Genomic DNA, 24,728 nt, shown 5'->3' on the forward strand with positions numbered 1-24,728 from the left:
GGGTCAGGAATTTGGGCCAGACTCAGCTCGGTGGTTCTTTTGCTGGTCTTGCCTGGGATCTCCCACTCAGCTGCAGTCATCTGGTGGCTTGACTGGGGCTGGTTTGTCTAAGACAGCCTTACCCATTTGTCTGGTGGTTGGCACTGGCTTTTTGGCTGGGCCACACATCTCCAGCAGGATAAGCCTGTCCACGGTGGTCACATTCTAAGAGGGTGAATGTGGAAGCCCTGAGATCTCTTGAGGCCTCGGCTCTGAAGCCAAAGACATCACTTTCACTGTGTTCTGTTAATCAAAGCAAGTCAAGAGGCCAGCCCTCATTCAAGGGGGTGGGGAAATAGACCCCACCTGTTGATGGGAGGACTGGCAAGGTCACGTTGCAAAGGGCCATGTGTACAAGGATAGGAGGAATTATTGTGATCATCTTGCCAAAAAATTTAACTGCACATGATATCTTGAATCAGTCCTCCCAAACAAAACAAAACACACAAAAAAGTTCCTCTCTCTTCTTTCATTGTTTCAACTTCCTTGGGAGCTAGGCAAGGAAGGAGACAATGTGCCACAGTCCCTGCAGCATCAGAAGAGGAAACTGAGGCCCAGGCACAGATGCCCCAGAGCATCTGGTGCCTTGGTTGTGGATGGGGTGGTCGAACCAGCCCCAGCCCTAGCCCTGTCTCAACCTGGGTCCAGGAGTTGCCCCCTTCCCTAGTCAGACTCCCAGGGTTCTGCCACCTTATATTCTTCTGCCTTAGGATGAGAGAGCTTAGTTTTCTCTGGAAGTCTATTTTAGACTACCTTGGGGAGGAGCCTTCCAGACTGGAATGTTTGCTGTCTCTCCTCTGCCCCAGACTAAGTTGGGAGAGGGGCCACTTTCTGTCTGGGATAGGGGTTTAGACTCTGGGGCCACTGGAGATGTTGAGGAATTGGAGTAAGGTCAGATGAGGACCTTGAGCCAGAGGCCCTCCTCCTGGGTCTCCTTACTGGGTGTTTCAGATAACCTCACTCCCTTCGCTGGGACCGCTGTACCCTCAGGTGGCCACAGAGTGTCTCCTGAGGGAGAGTCACCAATGAGGAAGGAGGGTCCGGTGTCTGGTGTTATGTTAGACAAAGGTAGGATGGAAAAGGAGAGCCTTCTAACTAGTTCAGTGAAGTGACTCTGGAGCAGATCACAAAGTCATTCAGGGGTGGCAGTTATCTCAGCTGAATAGCGGAATCCATTTTGTGCCACATGTGGTTACCACTGGGAACTTTTCACTGAAGACTTTGATTAGTTGCCAGACTGGGACCTAACTCCCTTCTTGCCCTGTTGTGGGGATGGAAGGAGCCTCTTGGAAGAAGAAGGGTGAGGTGGTGTTCTGGCCCTCTCTGAAGAAGTCCCTGCCCCTCTAAGGGCTGTTGTTGTCACCATCAGGACACGCCACCTTTGAGTTGGGAGCCACCTGGATCCATGGCTCCCATGGGAATCCCATCTATCATCTAGCAGAAGCCAATGGCCTCCTTGAAGAGACAACTGATGGGGAGCGCAGCGTGGGCCGCATCAGCCTCTACTCCAAGAATGGCGTGGCCTGCTACCTCACCAACCGTGGCTGCAGGATCCCCAAGGACGTGGTTGAGGAATTCAGTGATTTATACAACGAGGTGAGGTGTTAGCAGGGCAACTGGGCACATGGGTGTGGGAGGCAGGGAGCACCCTGGCAGTGTGGGGAGAGTTGGGTGACCTGTGGGGTCTTCTGTGATTCTGGTCATGTTTTTGCATACTCTCTGGGCCCTGTATTTGGAAAATCAGGACAATCTGAGGATAGAATGAAGATGATGAGTGGGGAAGTACTAGGTAAGAGACCATTGATACAGATGATTAGATATTTCTTCAGAAAGACCTTAAATATCTTTTATTAGGGGGCACCTGGGTGGCTCATTTGGTTGAGTGTCTGACTCTTGATTTTGGCTCAGGTCATGATCTCAGAGTCCTGGAATCGGCCACATTGGGCTCTGCACTCAGCAGGGAGACCTTTAGAAGATTTCTCTCCCTCTCAGTCTGCCCCTCCCCCTGCTCTCTCTCTCTCTCTCTCAAATAAATAAATAAATCTTAAAAAAAAATCTTTTATTAGATTTATTAGTAGGTGCTTGGGTGGTGATTGTTGTTATTGCTTTTGGGTACTCTTGCAAGTGGTAATTTTTTAAAACTTACCTTCTAATTTTTTCCAGTGTATAGAACTATAACTGATTATTATATATTGATTTTAGCTACCTTGATAAAGTATTATTTTAATGCTAATATTACAGCCATTAACATATTAATTTATATTCTAATAATATTTTGGAATTTTATGTACATACTATACAAAAAAATGGCAATTTTGTTTCCTTCTTTCTAATCCTCAGACCTGCATTGTGCAGTAGAACTCTCTACAATAATGGAGATGTTTTAGACCTGCATTATCCAGTAAGGTAATCACTAGCTACATGTGGCTCTTGAGCTCTTGAAATGTAGCTAGTAACACTGAGGAACTAAATATTTAATTTAATTAATTTTAAATCGCCACAGGTGTTTAGTGGCTACTGTATTGGACAGCACAGTCTAAGACAACTTATTTCTTTTCTTGCCTTATTGCACTGGCTGGTGTCTCCAGTACAGTGTTGGATAGAAGTGGCAATGGCACACATCCTTATCTAATACAGGTTTTTTAAAAAAAATGTTCATGTTTTTAGTATCTTTCAGTGGCCCTGTGAACTGCACTTAACAAGCAAGGTAGCACGTAGGTCTTGCCTTCTGATAGCTTGTCATGTGCAGTGTAATGACCCTTCACTCCAGGTCAGTAAGTTGACCAACCAGCACCTATTGCACATTTTCTCTCTTGGGCATGGGAAAGGAGAAATGACTCTTGGGGATAGTCCTTGCTCAATGGGGGGCAGGCACACTGTGACTTCTGTGTGTGCACCCACAAGGTATGCTGTGTGCAATCCCATGGTATTGTGTGTTCTCACTCACGTACAAAGAGACTGAATTGTTAACGAGCAGATAAGAACTAGTATTCTCCAAAGTAGACCTTTCTGGTCTCCTGGGAATTAGTCACATCCTTATTTCCAGGTTATTGTGAGTGCTTTAGGCATGGATGCTTCTTGAGAATGACTTTTTCAGGGTCTATGACTTGCTTGTACTCTTAAATGTGCTTAAAAGTAGATCACCATCGGCTTCTGCTTGTGGGTTTGAGTTTTGAAAGCTAAGAATGTGAGTTGTGGAGAGTAGGATGGATAAGGTGGGTTATCAGTTGGAGCAGTGATGCTTTGGGTCAGAAGGAAGAGGTGTTAACCCTGAGGAAAGAGAGGTTTCCTTGTGTGGCTTTTAACCAGAGCTGGAGGCCATTCTAAGAGGCACGCTCTAAGCCTATGAAGCGCTGCCTGAGGGTGGCTTCATAAGAAATATGCAGCCTTCCTCCAAAGGTGACGACTTTGAAGGGCTGCTCATTTGAATCCATTCTATTTGTTAACAAATAAATGAGTTCGTGCACTAGTATCATAGAATGTAGTCCCTGGAGCAAGACTACTTTGATTCAAATACTAGTTCTACCATTTATGAGCTGTATGATCTTGAGCGAGTTGTTGAGGCTCTCTGAGGACTCTTACTTTCCTCATCTATAAAATGGACACAGTTAAACCTACTTCAGAGCGTCGTGAGGATTAAATGAGATCCTGATGTAAAGTGCTTAATGAGAATCAGGGTGAGTATTATTAGCTGTTACAGGCCTGTGCCATTTCCCTTGGTCACATTGGGAAGATGTAATCTAATCCAGGGCAGGAGACTGTAGCCCTATGACAAACCCATGTTCAGTGAAGGCTGTCCCAGTTGGTGGTTGACACAAAGAATCATGTAGATGGACTAAATTTATCACTCCCAGCTGCACATTTCGGCCTTTAGTCAACATAAGCTAAGGACTGGCTACCATGTTGCTTATCACCAGAGGAAAAAAACTCAGGGAGGAGGAGGCAAGCCGAAAGCCTGACTCCTTGGCAGTGGTACTGGGTGAGGAATTTGCTGAGGACTCCAGTTAAGGCCAAATGCCCAGCATCTTGTGACTGCACGGAGGAAAAGCAAACAATTTAACTCATTTTCTTCTTTATATTGTATACTTCAGAGACATGTTTAATTCATATTTCTAGCTCATGGGGAGGTTTTTCTCTTGAGTGGGATGGTGGGGGATGGGCAGCGTCCCCTTCCTTCCTCTACTGAGCAGCCCAGGGCCCTGTACCAGGGCCGGGTTACAGGGCAGACATCATTCCCATGAATGTGCGCTGACCAAATTCAAACTCACTTTAGGAGGGGAAACAAACCACTAATTGACACCAGCCACAGATGTTTGGCCAAGGAGCCCAAGTGTGCCAGTGTCCTGGGAGGGAGAGTGGGCGTGTGCTCATGCTCACAACCCTTCAGTGATGCTAGTGTCCAGAGTCCTTGACATGACTCTTAGTCCCTCATGCCCCGCCCCTGCCTGCCTTTTCAAAGTCATCTCTTGTAACTTTCTCTTTCCTTGCTGCCCATTTCGGCAAGCCCGAGCCACTTACATTCTCTCACCTCTCCCTCATCTTTTCCTCTCTCTCTCACTGCCAACTAGCCAAGGTCATCTGGGTTGATCTCACAACCTCTGGGTTCTTCCCGATCACAGCGCATCATGTAGAAACAGCTCAGTTATGATATCTCCCAAATCTGAGCGAGGGCAGGGGACTCTCTTTCTTGCTCATGATTATAATCTGTGTTGGGTACAGCCCAGTAACTGTTTGTTGAGTGAATGTTGGGGCTCGGACTTGGCCTTCCGGGGATGCCATGCCTGACCCAGGACTAGCTTCCTTTCCTCAGGGAGACTAGCCCAGTGTTTGGTGGGAGTTATGTGCCGGGCAGGCAGGGGACGCAATAGGACCGGGCTCCAAGGGACTGTTTGTTGCTTTCTGTTGATAAGGTGTGGGTTGGAGTTCTTGTCAAAATATGCCTGTGAAATGTATTTTTGTTCCTCGGCATACTGGGGCCTCCCTCCCCACCACACGTCCTGCCCCAACATGGCCATCTTGCTTAAACAAGTCTGGGTTCCACAGTAAAAGGGGCACTTTGTGTGGACCCGAGCAGGGCCAGGGCGGGTCTCCTGGGAGGTCAGATTTCAGGGCTCCTTCTGCTCCCTCTCCCCCACAAACACTGGCCGGGCCACAGTTCCAGACTCTCCCTCCTGGGAGAGGGTGAAGCAGATACACTTGGGCAGCAGTTGCAGGGAAAGGGTTTGCGCATTTGGTTCTGGGAAGAAGGAAATGTGTGCAGACCTGGGTTCCCCCGTGGTTGGTCTGCTTGGCCACATAGCGCCCTGGGCGGGGGCGGTTCCTTTCCCACCGGGCACCAAACATTTTGCTTTGTTTTCAGCAAGGGCCCAGCACGAGAGCCTCCAGGGCTCCCTCCCTCTCCCTCACAGACCCAGGGGGTCTTAGAGGGCCACCTGGAAGCAAGGAGGCTGGCTGCCCCGGGGCAACTTGTCAGCCTGAACATTGGCCCTGTTGGTGCAGCCTGAGTGTGGCACCCAGTGCCACGTTGATTCACCAAGCAAGAGGAGCCGTGAGCTCAGTGTATCTGGGAACACTTGGAAGGTGGGGACTTTTGAGTTGGGGTTCTTTGGTCTGAAATGGAGGTGGGATGAGGGAGTGTGTTTTCAGTCTCCTGGGGTCTCTCTGGCAGGTCTATAACTTGACCCAGGAGTTCTTCCGGCATGGTAAACCAGTCAATGCTGAGAGTCAGAACAGTGTGGGGGTGTTCACCCGGGAGGAGGTGCGCAACCGCATCAGGGATGACCCTGAGGACCCGGAGGCCACCAAGCGCCTGAAGCTCGCCATGATCCAGCAGTACCTGAAGGTATCCTTGTCCACTCAGAGCAGGTGCTGGTGGGAGGAAGACCGATTCTGGGGAGTCTGGGTCCAAGCAGGATGGCACTACTTTGAGGTCCTGTTATGACCCCTGCCCGGCCCTGGTGGTCACCTAGCTCCTCTCTGGCTCTTCCCACAGGTGGAGAGCTGTGAGAGTAGCTCCCACAGCATGGACGAGGTGTCCCTGAGCGCCTTCGGGGAGTGGACCGAGATCCCCGGGGCCCACCACATCATCCCTTCGGGCTTCATGCGGGTTGTGGAGCTGCTGGCCGAGGGCATCCCCACCCATGTCATCCAGCTGGGGAAACCCGTCCGTTGTGTGCACTGGGACCAGGCCTCGGCCCGCCCCCGGGGCCCTGAGATTGAGCCCCGCGGCGAAGGTGACCACAACCATGACGCCGGGGAGGGCGGCCAGGGGGGAGAGGAGCCCCGGGGGGATGGGCGGGATGAGGACAAGCAGTGGCCGGTGCTGGTGGAGTGTGAGGACTGCGAGGTGATCCCGGCGGACCACGTGATCGTGACCGTGTCGCTGGGCGTGCTCAAGAGGCAGTACACCAGCTTCTTCCGGCCAGGCCTGCCCGCCGAGAAGGTGGCTGCCATCCACCGCCTGGGCATCGGCACCACCGACAAGATCTTTCTGGAATTTGAGGAGCCCTTCTGGGGCCCCGAGTGCAACAGCCTACAGTTTGTGTGGGAGGACGAGGCGGAGAGCCGTACCCTCACCTACCCGCCCGAGCTCTGGTACCGCAAGATCTGTGGCTTCGATGTCCTCTACCCGCCCGAGCGCTACGGCCACGTGCTGAGCGGCTGGATCTGCGGGGAGGAGGCCCTCGTCATGGAGAAGTGCGACGACGAGGCGGTGGCCGAGATCTGCACAGAGATGCTGCGGCAGTTCACAGGTGTGTCCCCGCGCCTCCGGCCTCCGCCTGTGCCCCCCCCCCCCGCCCGCTGCCCCACCCTCTGCCTCTCCTGCCCCAGCAGTAGCTCTCCGCAGCCCCTGATCCTGCCAGCCGAGGGGCGCGCCCACTGGGAGAGCCGCCGCACGGCGCCCGGGCTCCCAGATTGCGGCCTCCTCCCCGCAGCCCCCCTCTGGAACTTGAAACACTCAGAACCTTGGGCGCTGTGTTTCTTCTGAGGGCTGATGGTAAAAAACTGAGGTATCACCCCCAAACCTCAGATTGCCCATTTCCTACTCATACTGTCCGGTTAGGAGATGCATTAGCGTTTCACTCTCTGATTCTTTTAGTTGAACATTTTTTTCATCCACTACCCCAGAAGGGCCTCACGAGAACCCCTGAAGTGGGAAGGGGAGACTTGATGATCTGGAGTATTTTTTCATACGGGAAAATTAGGGCCCCGGAGGGATGAGCTGTTTTGCCGGGGGTGTCCACAAGGAGGCGCTGCGGGGGTAAATAGCTGGAGCACCCAGCATCCGTCCTTCCTGCTGCGTCTTCCATGCCTGCCCGGCCGTGGACTGGCAGTAGCTTGCTCAGGGGTGTCTTCTGTGTCTAGCCATTTCTTATCTTCCTTCCCCTTGGCTCTTCCAACTCCCCAACAGGGAACCCCAACATTCCAAAACCTCGGCGAATCCTGCGCTCGGCCTGGGGCAGCAACCCCTACTTCCGAGGCTCCTATTCGTACACGCAGGTGGGCTCTAGTGGGGCAGACGTGGAGAAGCTGGCCAAGCCCCTGCCGTACACCGAGAGCTCCAAGATGGCGGTGAGCGTGGGTGCAGGCTGAGGAGGGCCGGGGGGCCGGGGGCAGGTGTTTTGGGTGCGGGCTTGGTTTGCGGGCGGAGGGCGGGCGGTGCTCACCGAGGGGTGCGAAGCGGAGACGGATGGAGTAGCTCCTGTGATGAAGGAGAAAACAAGGACATGTGCACTTAACATCTGGAAGAAAAGTTAGGATCAAAATTGACATGTTAAACGCTTTATTGAGCTGGTAGAAGCTGAGCCATTCCATGCTCTGCTGTCCGATATGGTAGCCATTAGCCACATTTCATTGAAATGAACTAATTCAAATTGAAATTAATGCGTTAAATATCTAGTTCCTTGGTTGCACTGGCCACGTTTCCCAAGTTTGATAGGCACGTGTGCCTAGTGTTGCTGTGTGGGGTTCTGTAGCAGCCATAAAGCATTTCTCTCACCGTGGAAAGTTCTCTTGGACAGCACTGATTCCACAGGAGTAAGTTTCCCCAACATGGTTTATTTACTTCTTTTGCCTAATATGTTTCAGAAAATAAAATTGAGAATACTGACCCTCCCCCAAATTATATCAACTATATAATAAATCATAGAGAAAAAGAATAAATCTGAGAGAAACAATTGTATATATTTCTGGTCTTACAAAGTGGATTTCGAGTTTCCCCCAGCAAGCGCACACGTACAATAAATGTTCAAACCCGAACAGAATTATATTTAGAACAATTCTTTGGTGTAAGTGGTGAAGATTTCCAGCGGGTGTTGTGCGTGGCCTGGCTGTGCCCAGCGGGAGGGGGAAGAGGCCCCTCCTGCTGCCACAGTCGCCCTCCTAAAAACCAAACCTTCTCTTGTCACCGGCATCAGTTAGGACTAGCGCCTACAGCACAAAGCGAAACAACATGAAAATAACTGGGGCTTAAAAACCACACAGAGTTTCCTTCTATCAGACAAGGGGAAATCCAGAGGTAGGTATCAGGACCCAACGTCACTGGCACCTGGCTCCATCTTCCAGGCCACCTTGTGGTTCTAGAGGGCTGCGAGGCTGTGACAGGCAGAGGAGGCAAAAGAGGGGAACACCCCCCGCCCCAAGACTTGCCTCTAAGCAACAGTGCCCTTGGAGCTGATTGGCCAGAACTAAGTCACATGCCTATAGCAGCTGCAAAAGAGGTTGGGAGGTATCTTTTTTTTTTTTTTTCATTCTGGATGGCAATGAAGCCGGTTAAAAATCAGGGCTCTGTGACTGAGGAGAAAGAGGAGAATGGATGTGGGAGGAGGCAGCTTGCCTTCTGCCACAATAGGCCTCCCCCCGCCCTCCTCCAGCCCAACTACCTCTTCAGGCTGCTCCTTGTTGGTGGGTTAAAGCTTCCCTATGCCAAGTGCGTGGTCTGTGGACGAGCAGCGTCAGCCTCATGGGGGAGCGCCTTAGAAATGCAGGCTCGCAGCACCCCCTAGACCTGCTGAATGAGAAACAACATACTGCAGGGTCCCCAGTTGGTGCCTTTGTACGTTCAGGTTGAGATACAGTGGGATTAAGTCCCAGCTCAAGCTTGGGATGCAAGCATTTGTTCTTTGCCTGGACCCCACCTAGACAGCTTGCTTTCTCGAGGGTGAGCCCTGGCTGTACCAAAATATTTCACTGTCCCTTGCTCTGATGCATTTTTGCCCCCATTTTTTCCTTCCTCCTGAAACGTCCTTTGCCTGTTTGTTTACCTCGCATCTTCTGAGAAGGAGCCCAAAGATCCTGTCCTCTGGGAAGCTTTGTGTGATCCCCCTTACAGTGGGCCTCTTTTCTGGGCTCTCGGCACCTTGCCCAAACACCCATCATGTCACACATGACGCCGTTTAGTAATTGGGTTTCGTGTCTGGCTTCCCCACCAGCAAGGAAACTCCTCAAAGCAGCGGCCCGGTCACCTTTTATCTTCCAAGTGCTCAGAACAGTCCCTGGACCCTAATAGGGGCTCCATAAAGGTTTGTTAAATTACCGCCTAACTTTATTGAGTGCTTATGTTCTTCCAGGTTCTAAGTGCTTTAGATACATTATTTCAATTAATCCTTACAGCCACCCTCAGAAGCAGGTGGTACAAACCCATTTGGCAGGTGACAAAATCAAGGCTTAGGAGGTTAAACCACTAGCCCTGAGTTCACTGTAAGAGATACAATGAGCCTCTGAGACTGCAGAACCAACCAGGACTCCTAACAGCATCTGAGCAGAAAGAACTGAGGCCTGGATGTCTGGGGAAGAAGCAGGGGAAGGTGGCCAGGTGGGACGGGCAACTCCTCATCCCGCGGAAGCAGCAGTACCTGCTGTCTGACTTGTAGTGTGGATGGGGGGGCGGTTTCCGGGGGCAGACAGGTAGCCTCCCAGCCTTTCTCGCTCCTCCACCCTCACTTCCCCGTCCCCTGGCCCAGCCCATGCAGGTGCTGTTCTCGGGTGAGGCCACTCACCGCAAGTACTACTCCACCACCCATGGTGCTCTGCTCTCTGGCCAGCGCGAGGCCGCCCGTCTCATCGAGATGTACCGGGACCTCTTCCAGCAGGGGACCTGAGGGCCCTCTTCACTGCCGAGCGTGTTCCTTACAGAGCCACTAACTTGTGACTACCAGCCCTGCCCCTCGCTGCTGTGTGCTCCTCATTTTCTAATCCTCTGTAGACTGGATTTGTATCTTTGGTAGAGGTAGCCACCCGGACTGGCTTCAGATCTGGTCCTGTAGCTTTTCCTTTTCTCCATGCCGGGTGGTGACCAGGGTGGGGCCCGTTGATTTACCTCTGTGCTCTGACCCCCCCTCCCCTCCTGCCTTGTTATTGTAAGTGCCTTCAATACTTTGCATTTTGGGATAATAAAAGAGGCTTGCCCTTCCCATGCTCCTCAGCTTCTCTCTCTTCTTCCGTTTACCTCAGCCTCTTTACGTGTATGTGTGTCTCTAGTTTTTTTTTCTTTTTTTAGCTCATCCTTTTTGAGTGAGGGGATGGTGGGAGGGCTGTGACCTGGCTGTGCCCCCAGGAGGTAAGGTATCAGCTCTTACTGGAAGGAGTAACCCCTCACCTCAGTCTGTTTGTGGTTGTTTGCCTTCCTGCCGGCGAGAACCCTCAGGGATCAGGGCTCCTCACTACTCAGCTCAGCTCCTCCGGGATGGGCCTGTGGCTGCCCACTGGCCCTTTGCTGGACCTCTCAGAGCCCTACTGGGTGGCATGGCCACATGGAGTGAAGGTGAGTTCCACGGGACGGACATCTGTTGTGGCTTCATGTCAAGCTCAGATGTACTAATTATTAGTGAGTGTCACCTGGCCATGGGGCCCTAGGTCTGGCCTTTGGGGTGGTGGCTGCTGTTGACTTCTGGGCAGGCGGATAGTCTGGCCATTCTGGGGGGATGTTCTTAAGTGTTGCCCACCTGCTGTATTCCGGGGGCCTATCACTTATTGGGGGCGTTAGTCTTTTCTGCTTTTTTTTGCTGAGTGAAAGCACACACACACACACTCCCCTCCCTCACTTGCACACACGTGCACACAGACACACTCACCTGTGCGCGCGCACACACGTACATGCATGCACATACACGTGTGAGCACAAACACGCACCCACATACACTCACTCCCACACGATACACCACCCCGCACCCTTACACCAACATACAACCACATGGACACACACACACATAGAACCTTAAAGAACATTCAGTCATGTTCTTACTCCAGATTGCTAATGATAGAGTTCGAATTGCCTAGAATTAAGGGATTTGGGAGGTGGAGGAAGTTGTGAACATCCAGGTGGGCCCCCCGGTCGGACTGTGTGAACTCAGGCTGGGCCCCCTTCTCAGAAGCGCAGGGCCCGGCTCCTGCTATGCCTACGTGCTCTCCCCTGTTGCCTGTGGTTATGATGGAGCTGCCCTCCACGTGGACGCGCCTACCCGCGGGCCTGCCTGCATCCGCTTACACGCACGCCCCTGCACGCCCACCCACCGCGTGCACGCTGCGCACAGGCATCCTTGCTCTGCCAAGGTGGGGCCGCCTGGTGCTTGTGTCAGGGACTCACATCACCTGACACATAACTTAAAAAATTGTAAGTATATAAACATTTTTTGAGAAGAGGTTCTATTGATGTGGTGCAAGCTCAAAGGTCATGAAAGGGCGCATGGGGCCATCTCCTCCCACACCTGTCCCCAGTAGCATGGCTGCTCCCCCCAGCCCATGTTCTTAGTGCCTTGGGCATCCATTTCCACTATGTCAATATAAATATGGGCCCTTCTCGCTCCTTTTTACACAAAAGTGACAAAGTATTCATCCCATCCCGCATTTCGCTTGTTTTAGTTAACGTAACGTATCTTGGAGATCTTTCATAACGGCGCTTATGCAGACAATGTAAATTTGGACTTTACTGTGGCCGGGGGGGTTGGGGGTGTCTCCTTCCTGGCCCACAGTTACTTTGCAGGAAGCACCGTCTGTTGACTTCACCTTGGGAGGCACTGACCCAGTGCGCTGAACCCTCCCCGTGTCCTAGATTTTCCCCACTGACTAAGGTGGGGAGGATAGAAGTGGCCTGAAACATAAGTATGGGGGAAGAAAGTAATAAACAGATGCTCAGGATCACTGGCAGAGGAATTTTAAGGGGCTCTGTGAGGGTGAAAGGGCCATAAATATTTATTCTGTGATTGCATGTTGGGCAGCTTCAGGTGTGGGCAAGGGGGAAGGAGGGAATATTCACTTAGAGCCAGCCACCTGCCAGGCACGGCGTCAGTTGTGAATGCTGGGCACACGGGTCTCTTAATTTGATATGGATGCCAACTCAGGCTGGGGAGGGCGATTTATCCCCATGGGGAGACAAATCCTGTAAGAGTTATGTAATGGCCCCCAAGGTCACTGAGGTCTGACTCCACATCGCAAGCTCTTTCTATTTATTGCACTGAAAAGAAGAGGCTGGTGCTGGGGAAAAAAAAAAAAAATCTGAGCCATTGCTGGAGAAAGTGGAAATGGCTGCACCGCCCTGGGAAACTGTGTGGCAGATTCTACTAAAGCTAGCATGGGCCCCCCAGCATTTCATTTCCACTCCTGGCTATACACCCAAGGGAAATGAATGCATAAGCCCACCAGACATATGTACCAGGACGTTCATGGCAACGTAGTTCGCAATGGCTAAAAACTGGAGACAGCTCAGGCGTCCATCAGCAGTAGAACCAACTGTGCTACATCCATACAATGGAATACTGTGCACCAATAGAAAGAAACAAGCTGATATTTGCAACAGCAGTTCATATCAAAAATATTAGGTTGAGTGAAAGAAGCCAGACACAAGGCTATATACTGTATGATTTTTTTTTTAAGATTTTATTTATTTATTTGACAGAGAGAGATGCAGCGAGAGCAGGAACACAAGCAGGGGGAGTGGGAGAGGGAGAAGCAGGCTTCCCGCCGAGCAGGGAGCCCGATGTGGGGCTCGATCCCAGGACCCTGGGATCATGACCTGAGCCGAAGGCAGACGCTTAACGACTGAGCCCCCCGGGCGCCCCTGTATGATTTTTTTAAAATATGAGGTTCAAGAACCTACAAAACTATAGTGTTAGATATGAGGGGAGGGGTAGTGCTTGGGAAGAAGTATGGGGGTGCTTTCTGGGTTACAGAAATGTTCTGTATCTTGACCTGGATGGTGGTTGAATGGGTATAGACATTCGTAAAAATGCATTGGGTTATACACTGAAGATTTATGCACTTTTCTGTGTATATGATATAACTCAATTTAAGAAGTTGAAAAAAGAGTCTGAGGACACCCATCCCAAAATATACGGTTGTGTTGACCCAGTGAATTTCCTCCTTGCAGCAGAGATGAAGCATCCTGAGAGCAGATGAAGGGAGGAAGGACCTACTTATGTCCCCCTGGCTGCCTGATGATAAGCTCTGGCCTGCGTTAACTAGTATGTCACCTTTATTGGACCCCTTGCCTATGTCCCCCCATCTGGGCATTGGCAGCCATGTGAGGGAGGCGGGGACTGTTTCGCAGCAGAGGAGATCGAGGGTCCCAGAACAGCGTGGGACTGTTCAGGGCCACGCAGCTTGGAGACCATGCCATCTGAAAGGGAGAGAGCAGCCCTGGGAGGAAGGTGGGGACAGGTGCAGGAGGGGTGGCCCTGGAGAGTTGGCCACAGCCTTCCAGGGTGCCACCTCCACATCAAACAATCACATAACGTGGGGAGCATTTATGGTTTGCAGGTCCACAAACAGATGTGAAGCAGATAGAAGCAAGGGCCATTCAGAAGCAAGACAGACTAGATGTGCCAGGAACAGAGGATGAGTTCCTTGTTGTGACTAGGGCTCTGAGGCAGCCTTGGCATTGAGGGACACTCAGAGGACTCTACCAGGGGTGCCAAACGTGGCATGCACAGGCCACCACCCACGTCAACGCCTGCTAAACAGTTCCTATCCCCCATAGAAAGTCACTTGAGAGGAAATTTCTCCTCTGGCACGGGATTCTAGGAGGATGGTTGTATTCGTGTCTTGTGCTGTGGGCATCGGTGGATCCATGAGCAAGGTATTCAGCTGTGGTCTGGTGGAAGCCTCAGAAATGTTCCTTCCCAGGGTATGTGGCAAGTACTGTGTCTTCCCACCTTTGCCGGTATGGGACAGGTTAGCAGTTAGCTCCTACTTCGTGGGAGCCTCGTGGAATGTCTGCGCCGCCCACAAACCAATGTAGGAGAGAAGCATTTCTGGTTTGAGCCACCCTGCATTTACTTGGGCCTGTTGAGATGAGCACAAGGGTAACCCCAAGGTGCCCAGCGAGGTGGGCTGCTGGCTCAGTTCTAGAAACCGCCTATTTAATGAATGGTCTGCCAAACATAATGGTAGAGTTACATGCTTTCTCATAATGTTGAGGCTACTCCTGATTGGTGTAGGGTAATCAAATCTCAACAGATGGGAGGAATTGTGGCCCTACTAAGGTGGCATCCAGGACATCTAAGCGCATGGTAGGCATGTAATAGAAGAAGGGAAGGGGCTGGTCACAAGCCCAGCTTCATACTGTTTAACAGGAGATGTGGATACAAGAGCTGGTCTCGCCTCTCATGAATCTGGAAGTGGCTGTTGAACACTGATTTTGCAGGCACTGATTTTTCAAAACCTGGCTCTCTGTTAGAAGATGCAAAATGCCAGCATATTTTATTACAGTGAGCTCAGTATTTGAGCAATTTTGAGAACCCCCCCTGCCCGGGTTTCCCCTGTCAGCTCTCCCCCTTCATCCTCTGAAGCCCCTGTCTCCTCACTGTCAACAGACAACAATGTCTCCTGTTTCACAGTCTCTGTAGAACCCACTGGAGGCCACTTCCCTGCCAAATCTACAAATAGCTAGTCTTCACACCCATCCTGATTGGGACTGCCCCCGTCCCCCCCCCCCAAAGGAAGTATGTGACTCTCCACTTGTGCATCTCATGCCCCAAACTCAGGGACCTTCCCTCATCCTTTCCTCTCCCCCTTCTCTCTACTCCATCCTTCCCATCCACATTTCAAGATGCCCTTGTCTTTCCCAGCGCCCCGTCCTCTTTTTACCACCTTCCCTTGCCTTCCTTTCAGCCAAGTTTCACGCTAGCATTTTCTACACTTGCTCTCTCTGCATTCTCACTGTCCTTACCCTAGCGGTTGTTGGGGGGGATCCTTAAGTTGCAGAGAGAGAGAGACACAGGAAGGGCTAGGCCGGCTCCCCTTCTCACCAAGGCTAGGAGAGGTGGGGAGGATCCGGGGCTGACTCCAGGGTGTCTGGAAGCAGGGGGCAAACTTATGGTCTGAAGCAGTCCTCTGGCGCCATCTGCTGGCCATATGGGACTACAGCCTCCTTGCTGCAGGGAGAACGTGTGTGCTGGATTCTCTGTGGGCTTTTCTGAATTCAACAAGAACATCCAACAAATCACAGGAAGTATCTTTAATTTACATTGAATAAGTGAATAAAATAAGATTGTAACTTCTTCTATAGTATCACTTATTTTTCATTCTTAACAGTAAAAAGAGACCTTGTTGGCCCCAAGATAAAATTTTCTTTCTTTCCTCCCCCCTCCCTCCCTCCCTCCCTCCCTCCCTCCTTCCACCCCTCCACCCCTCCACATTTCATTCCTTCCTCCCTCTCTCCCTCTCCCCACTCTTTCCCTTTCTCTATCAGACTTTTAGTGCTTTCCTTTTGTTATTTTTATTATTATTATTTATTTATTTGACAGAGAGAGAGAGCTCAAGCAGGGGAAGTGGGAGAGGGAGCTGAGCAGGGAGCCTGATGCGGGGCTCGATCCCAGGACCCTGAGATCATGACCTGAGCCGGAGGCAGACGCTTAAGGACTGAGCCACCCAGGCGCCCCTAGTGCTTTCTTTTTGTATGCCAGCCTTAAAAAAGATTTAATTATTCTTTAATAAATACATTCACTAAATAGATTAAAAATTGAACTTATTTGTTTCCCAAAGTTGGACTGTATGATTTAAATCCTTTTAAATTTGTTGAGTTTGTTTAATGGTCCAGGATATGGTCTGTCTTGGTACATGATCTATGGGGCTTGCGAAGGATGTGTATTCTGCTATTGCTGGGTGGAATGTTCTATAGATGTTGATTTGATCCTGTTGGTGGATGGTATTATTGGTTTCTTCTATGTCCTTGCAGATTTTCTGTCTATTTCCAGCAATTGTTGAGAGAATAGTGTTGAAGTATCTAACTATGATTATGTATTTATCCTTTCGGTTCTATCAGTTTTTTTCGTGGTGTCAATAGATTGTTTCAGAACAGTTTTAGACTTAAGAAAATGTAAATATATAGAGTCCCCTGCCTCCAACCATTTTCCCTATTATTAACATCTTACATTAATACCATATGTTTATTACAACTGATGAACCAATGATGGTGGGTTATCGTTCACAAAAGTCTATAGTTGACTCAGATTTCTTTAGTTTTTACCTAATGTCCTTCTTCTGTTCCAGAATGCCACCCAGGATACTACGTTACATTTAGTTGTCATGTTTCCTTAGGTTCCTCTTGGTTGCGACATTTTCTCTGACTCTGCTTGTTTTTGACAAGGTTATCAGTCTTGAGTGCAGTCAGGTATATTGTAGGATGCCCCTCTACTGGAATTTGTCTGATGTTTTTCTCATGACTAGACTGGGGTTATAGATTTGGGGGAGGAAAACCACAGAAGTCAAGTGCCATTCCATCTCATCATATCAAGGGCACACACCACCAACAGGATTTATGACTGTTGATATTGACCTTGCTCACTTGACAGAGGTGGTGTTGGTCGGGTTTCTGTACTGTAAGGTTATTCTTTCCCCCTTTCCATGTCCCAGTCTTTGGAAGGAAGTCACTATGGGCAGCCACAGATAAGAGTTATTTATGCTCCCCTCCTTTAGAGTATCTACCTTAATCTGTTAGAATTCTTCTGCATAGGAGAATTCTTTCCCCTCTCCCCCAGCCCTTTATTAATTTATTCAGTCATTTCTATGTATCAGAATGGACTCATGGATATTTACTTTACACTTTGGATTATCCAATACTACTTAGTTTTGTTATTAAATTTTTCCAGCTTTGACCATTGGGAACTCTTTCAGTTGGCTCCTATGTCCCTTTGACATTTGTGTGTGTTTGTGTGTGTGTTTCTTTTTTTGAACAGTTCTTTACTTTTTGGCACTACAAGATGTTCCAGGCTCAGCTTGTCTATGTCCTGCCCCAGTCATAGAAGCAGCCATTTCTTTTTTTTTTTTTTACTTTTATTTATTTATTTATTTTATTTATTTTTTTAAATTTTATTTTATTATGTTATGTTAGTCACCATACATTACGTCATTAGTTTTTGATGTAGTGTTCCATGATTCATTGTTTGTGTATAACACCCAGTGCTCCATGCAGTACGTGCCCTCCTTAATACCCATCACCGGGCTAACCCATCCCCCACTCCACTCCCCTCTAAACCCCTCAGTTTGTTTCTCAGAGTCCATAGTCTCTCATGGTTCGTCTCCCCCTCCGATTTCCTCCCCTTCATTTTTTCCCTTCCTACTATCTTCTTCTTCTTCTTTTTAAACATATAATGTCTTATTTGTTTCAGAGGTACAGGTCTGTGATTCATCAGTCTTACACAATTCACAGCGCTCACCATAGCACATACCCTCCCCAGTGTCCATCACCCAGCCACCCCATCCCTCCCACTGCCCCTACCACTCCAGCAACCCTCAGTTTGTTTCCTGAGATTAAGAATTCCTCATATCAGTGAGATCATATGATACTTGTCTTTCTCTGATTGACTTATTTTGCTCAGCATAATACCCTCTAGTTCCATCCACGTCATTGCAAATGGCAAGATTTTGGGGTTTTTTGATGGCTGCATAATATTCCATTGTATATATACACCACATCTTCTTTATCCATTCATCTGTTGATGGACGTCTGGGCTCTTTCCACAGTTTGGCTATTGTGGACATTGAGAAGCGGCCATTGCTTGATGCAACCCTAGCTCCTTTTGATAGGGGATGGTGTTAGAAACCAAGGTTTGGGTATTAGGTGTGCTTGTTGCTATGGGGGTGATGCTGCTTCTAGGCTCTCTCAGCTGACAGAGCTGTGTGTATACCAACCATGTCTATATACATATCTATGGGTATTTTAATATGTAACTATCTGTATCTGTATTAAGTGAGAATTCTTAGGGATGTCTTCCTCACCACATGGTTCATTCTAGCTGCCTCCCATCCCCTTCATTCCTGAAGGGTATTTTCACTGGATGTAAGATTCTGATGGGCAGCTCTTTTCTTTCAGCACTTAAATGCTGTGCTTTTCTTCTGGCTTCCATGATTCTGATGAGTAATCTGCTGTTTTTAGAATTGTGTTTCCCTAGAAGAAGGTGTCATTTCTCTCTTGGTTCTCTCAAGAGTTTCTCTCAAGCTGCCAAAGCTTTCAGACTCAGCATCCAGGTAATCCCCTTTAATGAAGTTTTCTGGTGAGGTTACTGTCTTATCTATAACTCCCTACCCCTTCTGGTCAATTTCTGTCTTCTGAATTCCCAAAGCACTGCAGTTTTCTTCTTTACTGTACTTCTTCACTGTACTTGTCTTGTTTGCTAATAATGTGACCATGTGTCTTAGGTGGTTCACAGAGATTGCACCTTTGTATCCCCATAGCACCCAAGTATTTAATAAGGGTGCAAAAAAAGTTTATTATGTGGATGAAGGTAATAATAGAACTGGTGTAAAATTCTCAGGTTTTTAAAAAGTAATTTTTAATGACATAACTAGTTGTGAAAATATTCTCCTGAAAATAAAGGAACTTTACAGACAAAGCTAGAGTTTCCTGTGATCATTTCCTTAATTCTGATCCCCCCCTTAAGGATTTGGTGTTTGTCCTACCAAAATATAAAAATCGATTTCTACATCCATAATAATGTGAATGTAAATTATATTGTGTTTTGTATGTTCATGTATTTTTAGATAAATGGAATTGCCCTGTACATATTCTCTTTCAATTTGCTTTTTGTTCACACAACAAAAGGAGAACGCTCTGCTTAAATTATGTATCTCATGTATTCCTTTTAGCTGATAGATAGCATTTCATTGTATGACCATACTTCATTTAAGTATCCACTTTACCAAGGATGGACGTTTTGTTGTTTCTAGTTATTCGTTATTATAAACGATGCTGCAATAACCATAGACAATGCCCCTGTATGCACATGTGTAAAGGTCCCTGGATCATGGGGCAGAGTATTTTCAGTTTTGGAAGACACTGCCACATTATCCTGAAAAGAGGTTTACCAAATTTATACTCCCACAAATGGGGTATGAGAACACTTGTATTTATGCAATTTTGCCATCACTCAGTGTAATGAAAAATTCGTGTTTTTTTTTTTTTTTTTGTCATCAGGTAGGTAAAACCAGGTGTCTTATTTTTGTTTTAATTGCATTTCCCAACTAGTGATATTTTTTCTTATGATTATTAGACATTTGGGTTTTTTTTCCCCCTGTGGGTTGTCTGTCCTATCCCTTAGCCCACATTTCTGGTATCGTCTTTTTCTTAGTGATTTGTAGGAGCTTAAAAAAATATATTAAGGATAATAGTCTTTTTGTCCGTGATAGGAATTACAAATATTTTCTTCCAGTCAGCTGCATTGTTTATGGAGTCTTTTCACATATAAAAGCTTTACACTCAGAAATGAACAAACTTATCAACGTTTTCTTTTTTTGTTTTGTTTTGTTTTGTTTTTAGAGAGAGAGAGTGCAAGTAGGAGGGGGAAGGGCAGAGGGAGAAGAGAGACAGAATCTAAAACAGGCTCCATGCTCAGCACAGAGCCCAACTCGGGGCTTGATCCCATGACCACGAGATCATGACCTGAGCTGAAACCAAGAGTCGGACACGTAACTGACTGAGCCACCCAGGCATCCCATCAATTTTGTGCTTTTTATAACCTATTTAAGAATATGCATTTCTATCCCAAGTCACAAAGCTAGTATTCTATGTTTTTTAAATAATTCTTAAACTTTTATTTTATATCTTTAGATCTTCAGTGGACTTGTGGTATGAGGCAGGGATGTGGGTTTACGCTTATTTCTCATTGTCGGCTGGTCGTCCCAATATTACTTGTTGCATGACCCACCCTTTCCCCACTGATTTGAAATGTCATCAAATGATTATTGCCGGGGAATAAGAGGGCTATTTGTTTTTGAATATTGGTTTATACTTGGCTACATTGCAAACTCTTTTATTAGTTTCAATTATTTGTCAGTTATTTTTCTTCGGTTTTCTGGGTAGAAGATCATATTACTTGCAAAGTTAGGTAGCCTTGTTTCTTTACCGTCAATGTACCTGTTGTTTCTTTTTCTCTTTTCTTATTGCATTAGTATAGCTACCGGTACAATGTTGAGTAAAGCAGTGATAGGAGGATCATAGCCTTGTTTCTGACTTTCATGGGAATGCTTCTGAAGTTTCTAATAAGTACGCTATTTGTTTTTGGTTTCTGGTGGATACCTTTGATCAGGTTAAAGAAATTCCCTTCTATATCTAGTTCATAACTGTTTTATTATGAATGAATATTGAATTTTATCAAACGCTTTTTCTGTATCTATTGGAGATTATCATAGGGTTTTTCTCCTTTTATCTGTTAATATGTTAATTACATTAATATTTCTAATATTTTCCTTGTATCTTGGGGACAGTCTTTTTTTTAAAGATTTTATTAATTTATTTGACGGAGAGAGACACAGCGAGAGAAGGTACACAAGCAGGGGAAGTGGGAGAGGGAGAAGCAGGCTTCCCACTGAGCAGGGAGCCCGATGTGGGACTCGATCCCAGGACCCTGGGATCATGACCTGAGCCGAAGGCAGATGCTTAACGACTGAGCCACCCAGGCGCCCCTCTTGGGGACAGTCTTTACCTTGTTGTATTAGTCAGCTTAAGCTAAATTCTGCTCTGGTATCAAACAATCCCCAAATCTTAGTGAATTACAACAGAAGTTTATTTATTGCTCATGTCATGTGAGCACTAAAGATTGATTTCATGTCTTCTTAATTCTAGGACCCACGTTGATGGAGCATCTCATGGTAGATGGAAAAGAGATACTGGAACATCTTAACATTTCTACTCAGGAGTGGCATATGTTACTTCGATTCACATTTCATTGGTCAAAGCCAATCAGTGGCTAAGTTTGATGTCGGTGAATAGGCATAGAATCCTCCTGCAGAAAAGTGCCCAGCAAGTTGGGCAGCAGATGTTGTCATAATTATAATACAATCTATCACACTGGTCATGACATAGTATTACTTTAATATGTTGCTGGATTTCATGCACAAATATTTGTTTAGGCTTTTGTATCTATGTTCACAAGTGACCTAAGATTTTTTTTTGTCTTGGGCTTTCCAGGGCTTTTTTTCTTCCCCTCTTGGGCTTTTAAAATAATTTGGGTAGCTTTGCATCTTTTTACTATATACATTGGAAAAGTATGAATAGAATGTTAATTATCTGTTTTCTGGAGTTTTAAAGAACTTACTTGCAAAACTGGTTGGACTTGGTTTTTTGGAAGTAGAACTTTGCAGTCAAAGTTTTAATTTCTTTTATGGTTAACTTTCTTTTATGGTTAATTTCTTTTATGGTTAACTTTCTGTGAACGTTTTCTACTTTTTGGGGGTTGATGCAATATTGGCGATTTATATTTTCTTAGAAAATTGGCCTTTTCGTGATGGTTTAAACATTTACTGCTTAAAAATTGTTCACAATGTTCTCTGTGACTTTAGTCGTACGCCCCTTTTGCTTCAGATTTGTTCTTTTTCATTGTGTTTACGTTGACTGGGCTTTTTAAAAAGGTACTGTTTTAAAAGAAACATTCATTCATGCTTGGAAATATCTGCCTCTTGCCTTTATGCCTGAATGATACCCTGTTTAGCTTCAAAAACCACAGTCTCTCTTTATCACTCTTTCTGTTCTTCAAAGCACATGTACAACAGGGCATCATATGCTTCTCACAAAAAATGTGAGCTGGGCCCCAGTGACAGACCAGGAAACCTAGTGCTGGGGATGGTGGGGTCCTTGTTCTAGGCCAGAGGAGTGGGTGTTCCAGTCTGGACCAGTGTTTGTTCTAGCTCAGGGCAAGAACTAGATTGGTGTTGCTACTTGTGGTAGATGATGACAGTGACCTTGGGTTCTTCCCTTCTCCCCATGACCCCAGGCTTTGCCATGTGACCTTGCCCTCCTGCCCCAGAAGAGGTTACTATGGGCTGAATTGGGTCCCCCACAAATTCATATGTTCATGTCCTAACCCAGCTACTTGTGATGGATTGGAAGATTAATCAGCAAATATCCAATCACTCTCCTTTCCCTCTGGGAGCAGTTTAGTTTCCTGCCCCAGTCACGTTAGGCTTGGCCCTCTGGCTTGTTTCACCCAATGGAATGTGAACAAACATGATGTGATATGAGCAGAAGTTTTAAATATGCTTGCACAGCTGGGCTTCGCTTCTCATGTACTTGCCATTTGTCATGAGAAGAACGCGCCCCCGATAGCTGATGTTTCCAGGAGACTCTGGAGGAAAGGGGAACAGATCCGAACCCATGGAAGCCTGGAACAAACCTAGGACCTGCAGACAGACACATAAGCAAGAAAAACAAAACGCTTGCTCTTGTAACCTGTGCATTTAGGGGTGGCTTTTTTGCAATATTATCGTGGCAATAGCTGACTGATACGCCTCTCTTTGGGGAGTTGCTCAGTCCAAGAGGGTTATTTCTAGGCACTGGTGATAGGACGAGCAATGGGCCCATAGATGAAGAAGCCACCCAGGGTATAAGAGTGGCTCAATCCTGCCAATGGGCCTGGCAGGAATGGGCCAAGAGATTCAGTTCCCTGGAGGATGCATTCCATGGCTTGACTCTGGCTCAGAGAGCTGGAGACAGAAGCCACTGGGCATTCTTTTAGTTCTGTTTGATCAGTCTGAGGAAAGATCTTCTACCGCCCAACTACCCAGTTCTCAGCTAATGAGGAAGAACTTTGTTCTAAAAATTCAGAGCTGCTGGCTACTCTTCTATCAAACGGAGCATCTGAGAACCTCTACCGTCCTATTCTGCTCTCAGGTCCCTTCTGAGCCCAGACCCATAAGCCTGGATGGTCCAGTGAGCATGAAGTCTTTGCTGAAGTTAGAAAGTTCCTGCAGGGAATCAGGAGGATGGGGGCATCATTACTGTGTCCTCAGCTACTCAGAAAGCAGTCCTTGGGCAGTGGAGCAGGGACTGGAAGTTAGATAATTGGGTGGGCTCTTCTTGGGGTTATGGCTGGGGAGTGGGGAGATATGCAGTGAAGAGGGTAGAGCTTTTCCATACCAACTCCCAGCCGGTGGTGCCTTTGTTGTAGAGGGCAAAGCTCGGGCAAGGGCCCCTGAGTCTTTTTTCCTCAGCTGAACTTCCTCAGCTCTGGAGTCCCCACTGTTTCCAAATGGTTGGCTGATACCCTTACTTTTCAGACCTGTTTTGAATTTCTATCCTCTTTTTAGGTCTTTGTTGATGTTTTAAGGGGAAGGGGTCTTATAAAGGGCTTGACAGGATGGCATCTTAAGTCAGAAGTCTCTGTCCTTGATTTAAAAAAGGCTTTCCTACACCAACCGTGTGTATGAATTTCAGTAGTAAAGTCAGGAGAAAATTTGTATGTGGACAACCACAGAATTTGTAGTATGGAGATAGTGCTGGGGTTGGAAATGCGGATTTGGGACATGGGCATTCCTATGGATGGCGACACGGAAAGAAAGGAAACCCGAGAATAGAACTTTAGGACATACCTATATGCAGGGGGAGACAAAAGAAGCACAGGACAAAGAAAAAAAATTCCTGAGTTGTTAGGGGCTCCTAACAAGGCAGGCAGGTCTAGATGGTAGCTTGAGAATGCTGAGTGTGGGGATGGCATGTGGAAATGCCATCTGCAAAATCTTCTAGACTCTACCTCTTTTCATCATTCATTTCCATCCCTGTGGCCAGTGGCCCAAACACCACCATCTCTTGCCTGGACCATTGCAGTCATCTCTCTCTCTAACTGGCCTCCTGCTTCTGCTCTGGTCCCTCTCTCTCTTTATTAGCCCAACACAACAGCTGGAGTGATCTGTTCCCCCCAAGTCCGTTCCTGTCTCTTCTTTGTTCAAGCCTGCCAAAGGCCCCATCTGACTCACCTTGCCCCACCTGGAAAGCCAGGGTCCTGCTGTGATTTACACAGCCCTGTGTACTTTGGCCCTCATCACCTCCTGCAGCTGACCCCTTCAGCGCCTGCTCCCCTCTTTTGCCTGATAGGCTCTACTTACTCGGTCCTCCTCGCTAATCTTCAAACACACCAGGCCTCCTCCTAAGTTGGGACTTTTGCACCTGCTCCTTCCTCTGCCTGGAATGCTCTTTCCCAGAGATCAGCACGGCTCACTCCTTTACCCTCTTCAGGCCTTTCTCCTACATCACCTTCTCTCTGAGGACCTCTCTGGGTACTTGATCTCAAAGTGCAATCTCCCCCCTCCCCAACACTTCTATTGCCTTTCCCTGTTATGTTTCTTTTGCTTGTCACCATCTACTGTATATTTTGTTTATGTCGTTTAGTACCCATCACTCCTGTCTCTTCTGAAATGAGGACTCTGTGGAGGCAGAGATTTTTTTCTTTTGTCCCCTGGTGCCTCCCCATCTCCTGGGCACATAA

At 47.7% G+C, this 24,728-nt stretch overlaps 1 protein-coding gene across 4 annotated transcripts in view; it reads left to right on the forward strand.

The window, feature by feature from the left end:
* Window positions 1–21,158, forward strand: part of SMOX (spermine oxidase) — a 48,084-nt gene extending 26,926 nt beyond the window's left edge. Inside the window, exons 3-8 of one of the 4 annotated variants that reach the window (XM_032419345.1) lie at window positions 1,409–1,635; window positions 5,708–5,881; window positions 6,032–6,791; window positions 7,451–7,611; window positions 9,471–9,560; window positions 10,002–11,081. In XM_032419345.1, the coding sequence (XP_032275236.1) occupies window positions 1,409–1,635; window positions 5,708–5,881; window positions 6,032–6,791; window positions 7,451–7,611; window positions 9,471–9,560; window positions 10,002–10,139 (1,550 nt within the window). In that variant the 3' untranslated portion in view covers window positions 10,140–11,081. Of the gene's footprint in view, window positions 1–1,387; window positions 1,636–5,707; window positions 5,882–6,031; window positions 6,792–7,450; window positions 7,612–9,470; window positions 9,561–10,001; window positions 11,082–21,094 lie in introns of those variants that run through there. The other 3 variants (XM_032419348.1, XM_032419346.1, XM_032419347.1) reach the window with 3 other exon arrangements.
* The last annotated feature ends 3,570 nt before the right edge of the window (window positions 21,159–24,728 follow it).

This window comes from Phoca vitulina, unplaced genomic scaffold, assembly GCF_004348235.1.
Source record: "Phoca vitulina isolate PV1807 unplaced genomic scaffold, GSC_HSeal_1.0 scaffold22, whole genome shotgun sequence".
NCBI classification, from domain to species: Eukaryota; Metazoa; Chordata; class Mammalia; order Carnivora; family Phocidae; genus Phoca; species Phoca vitulina.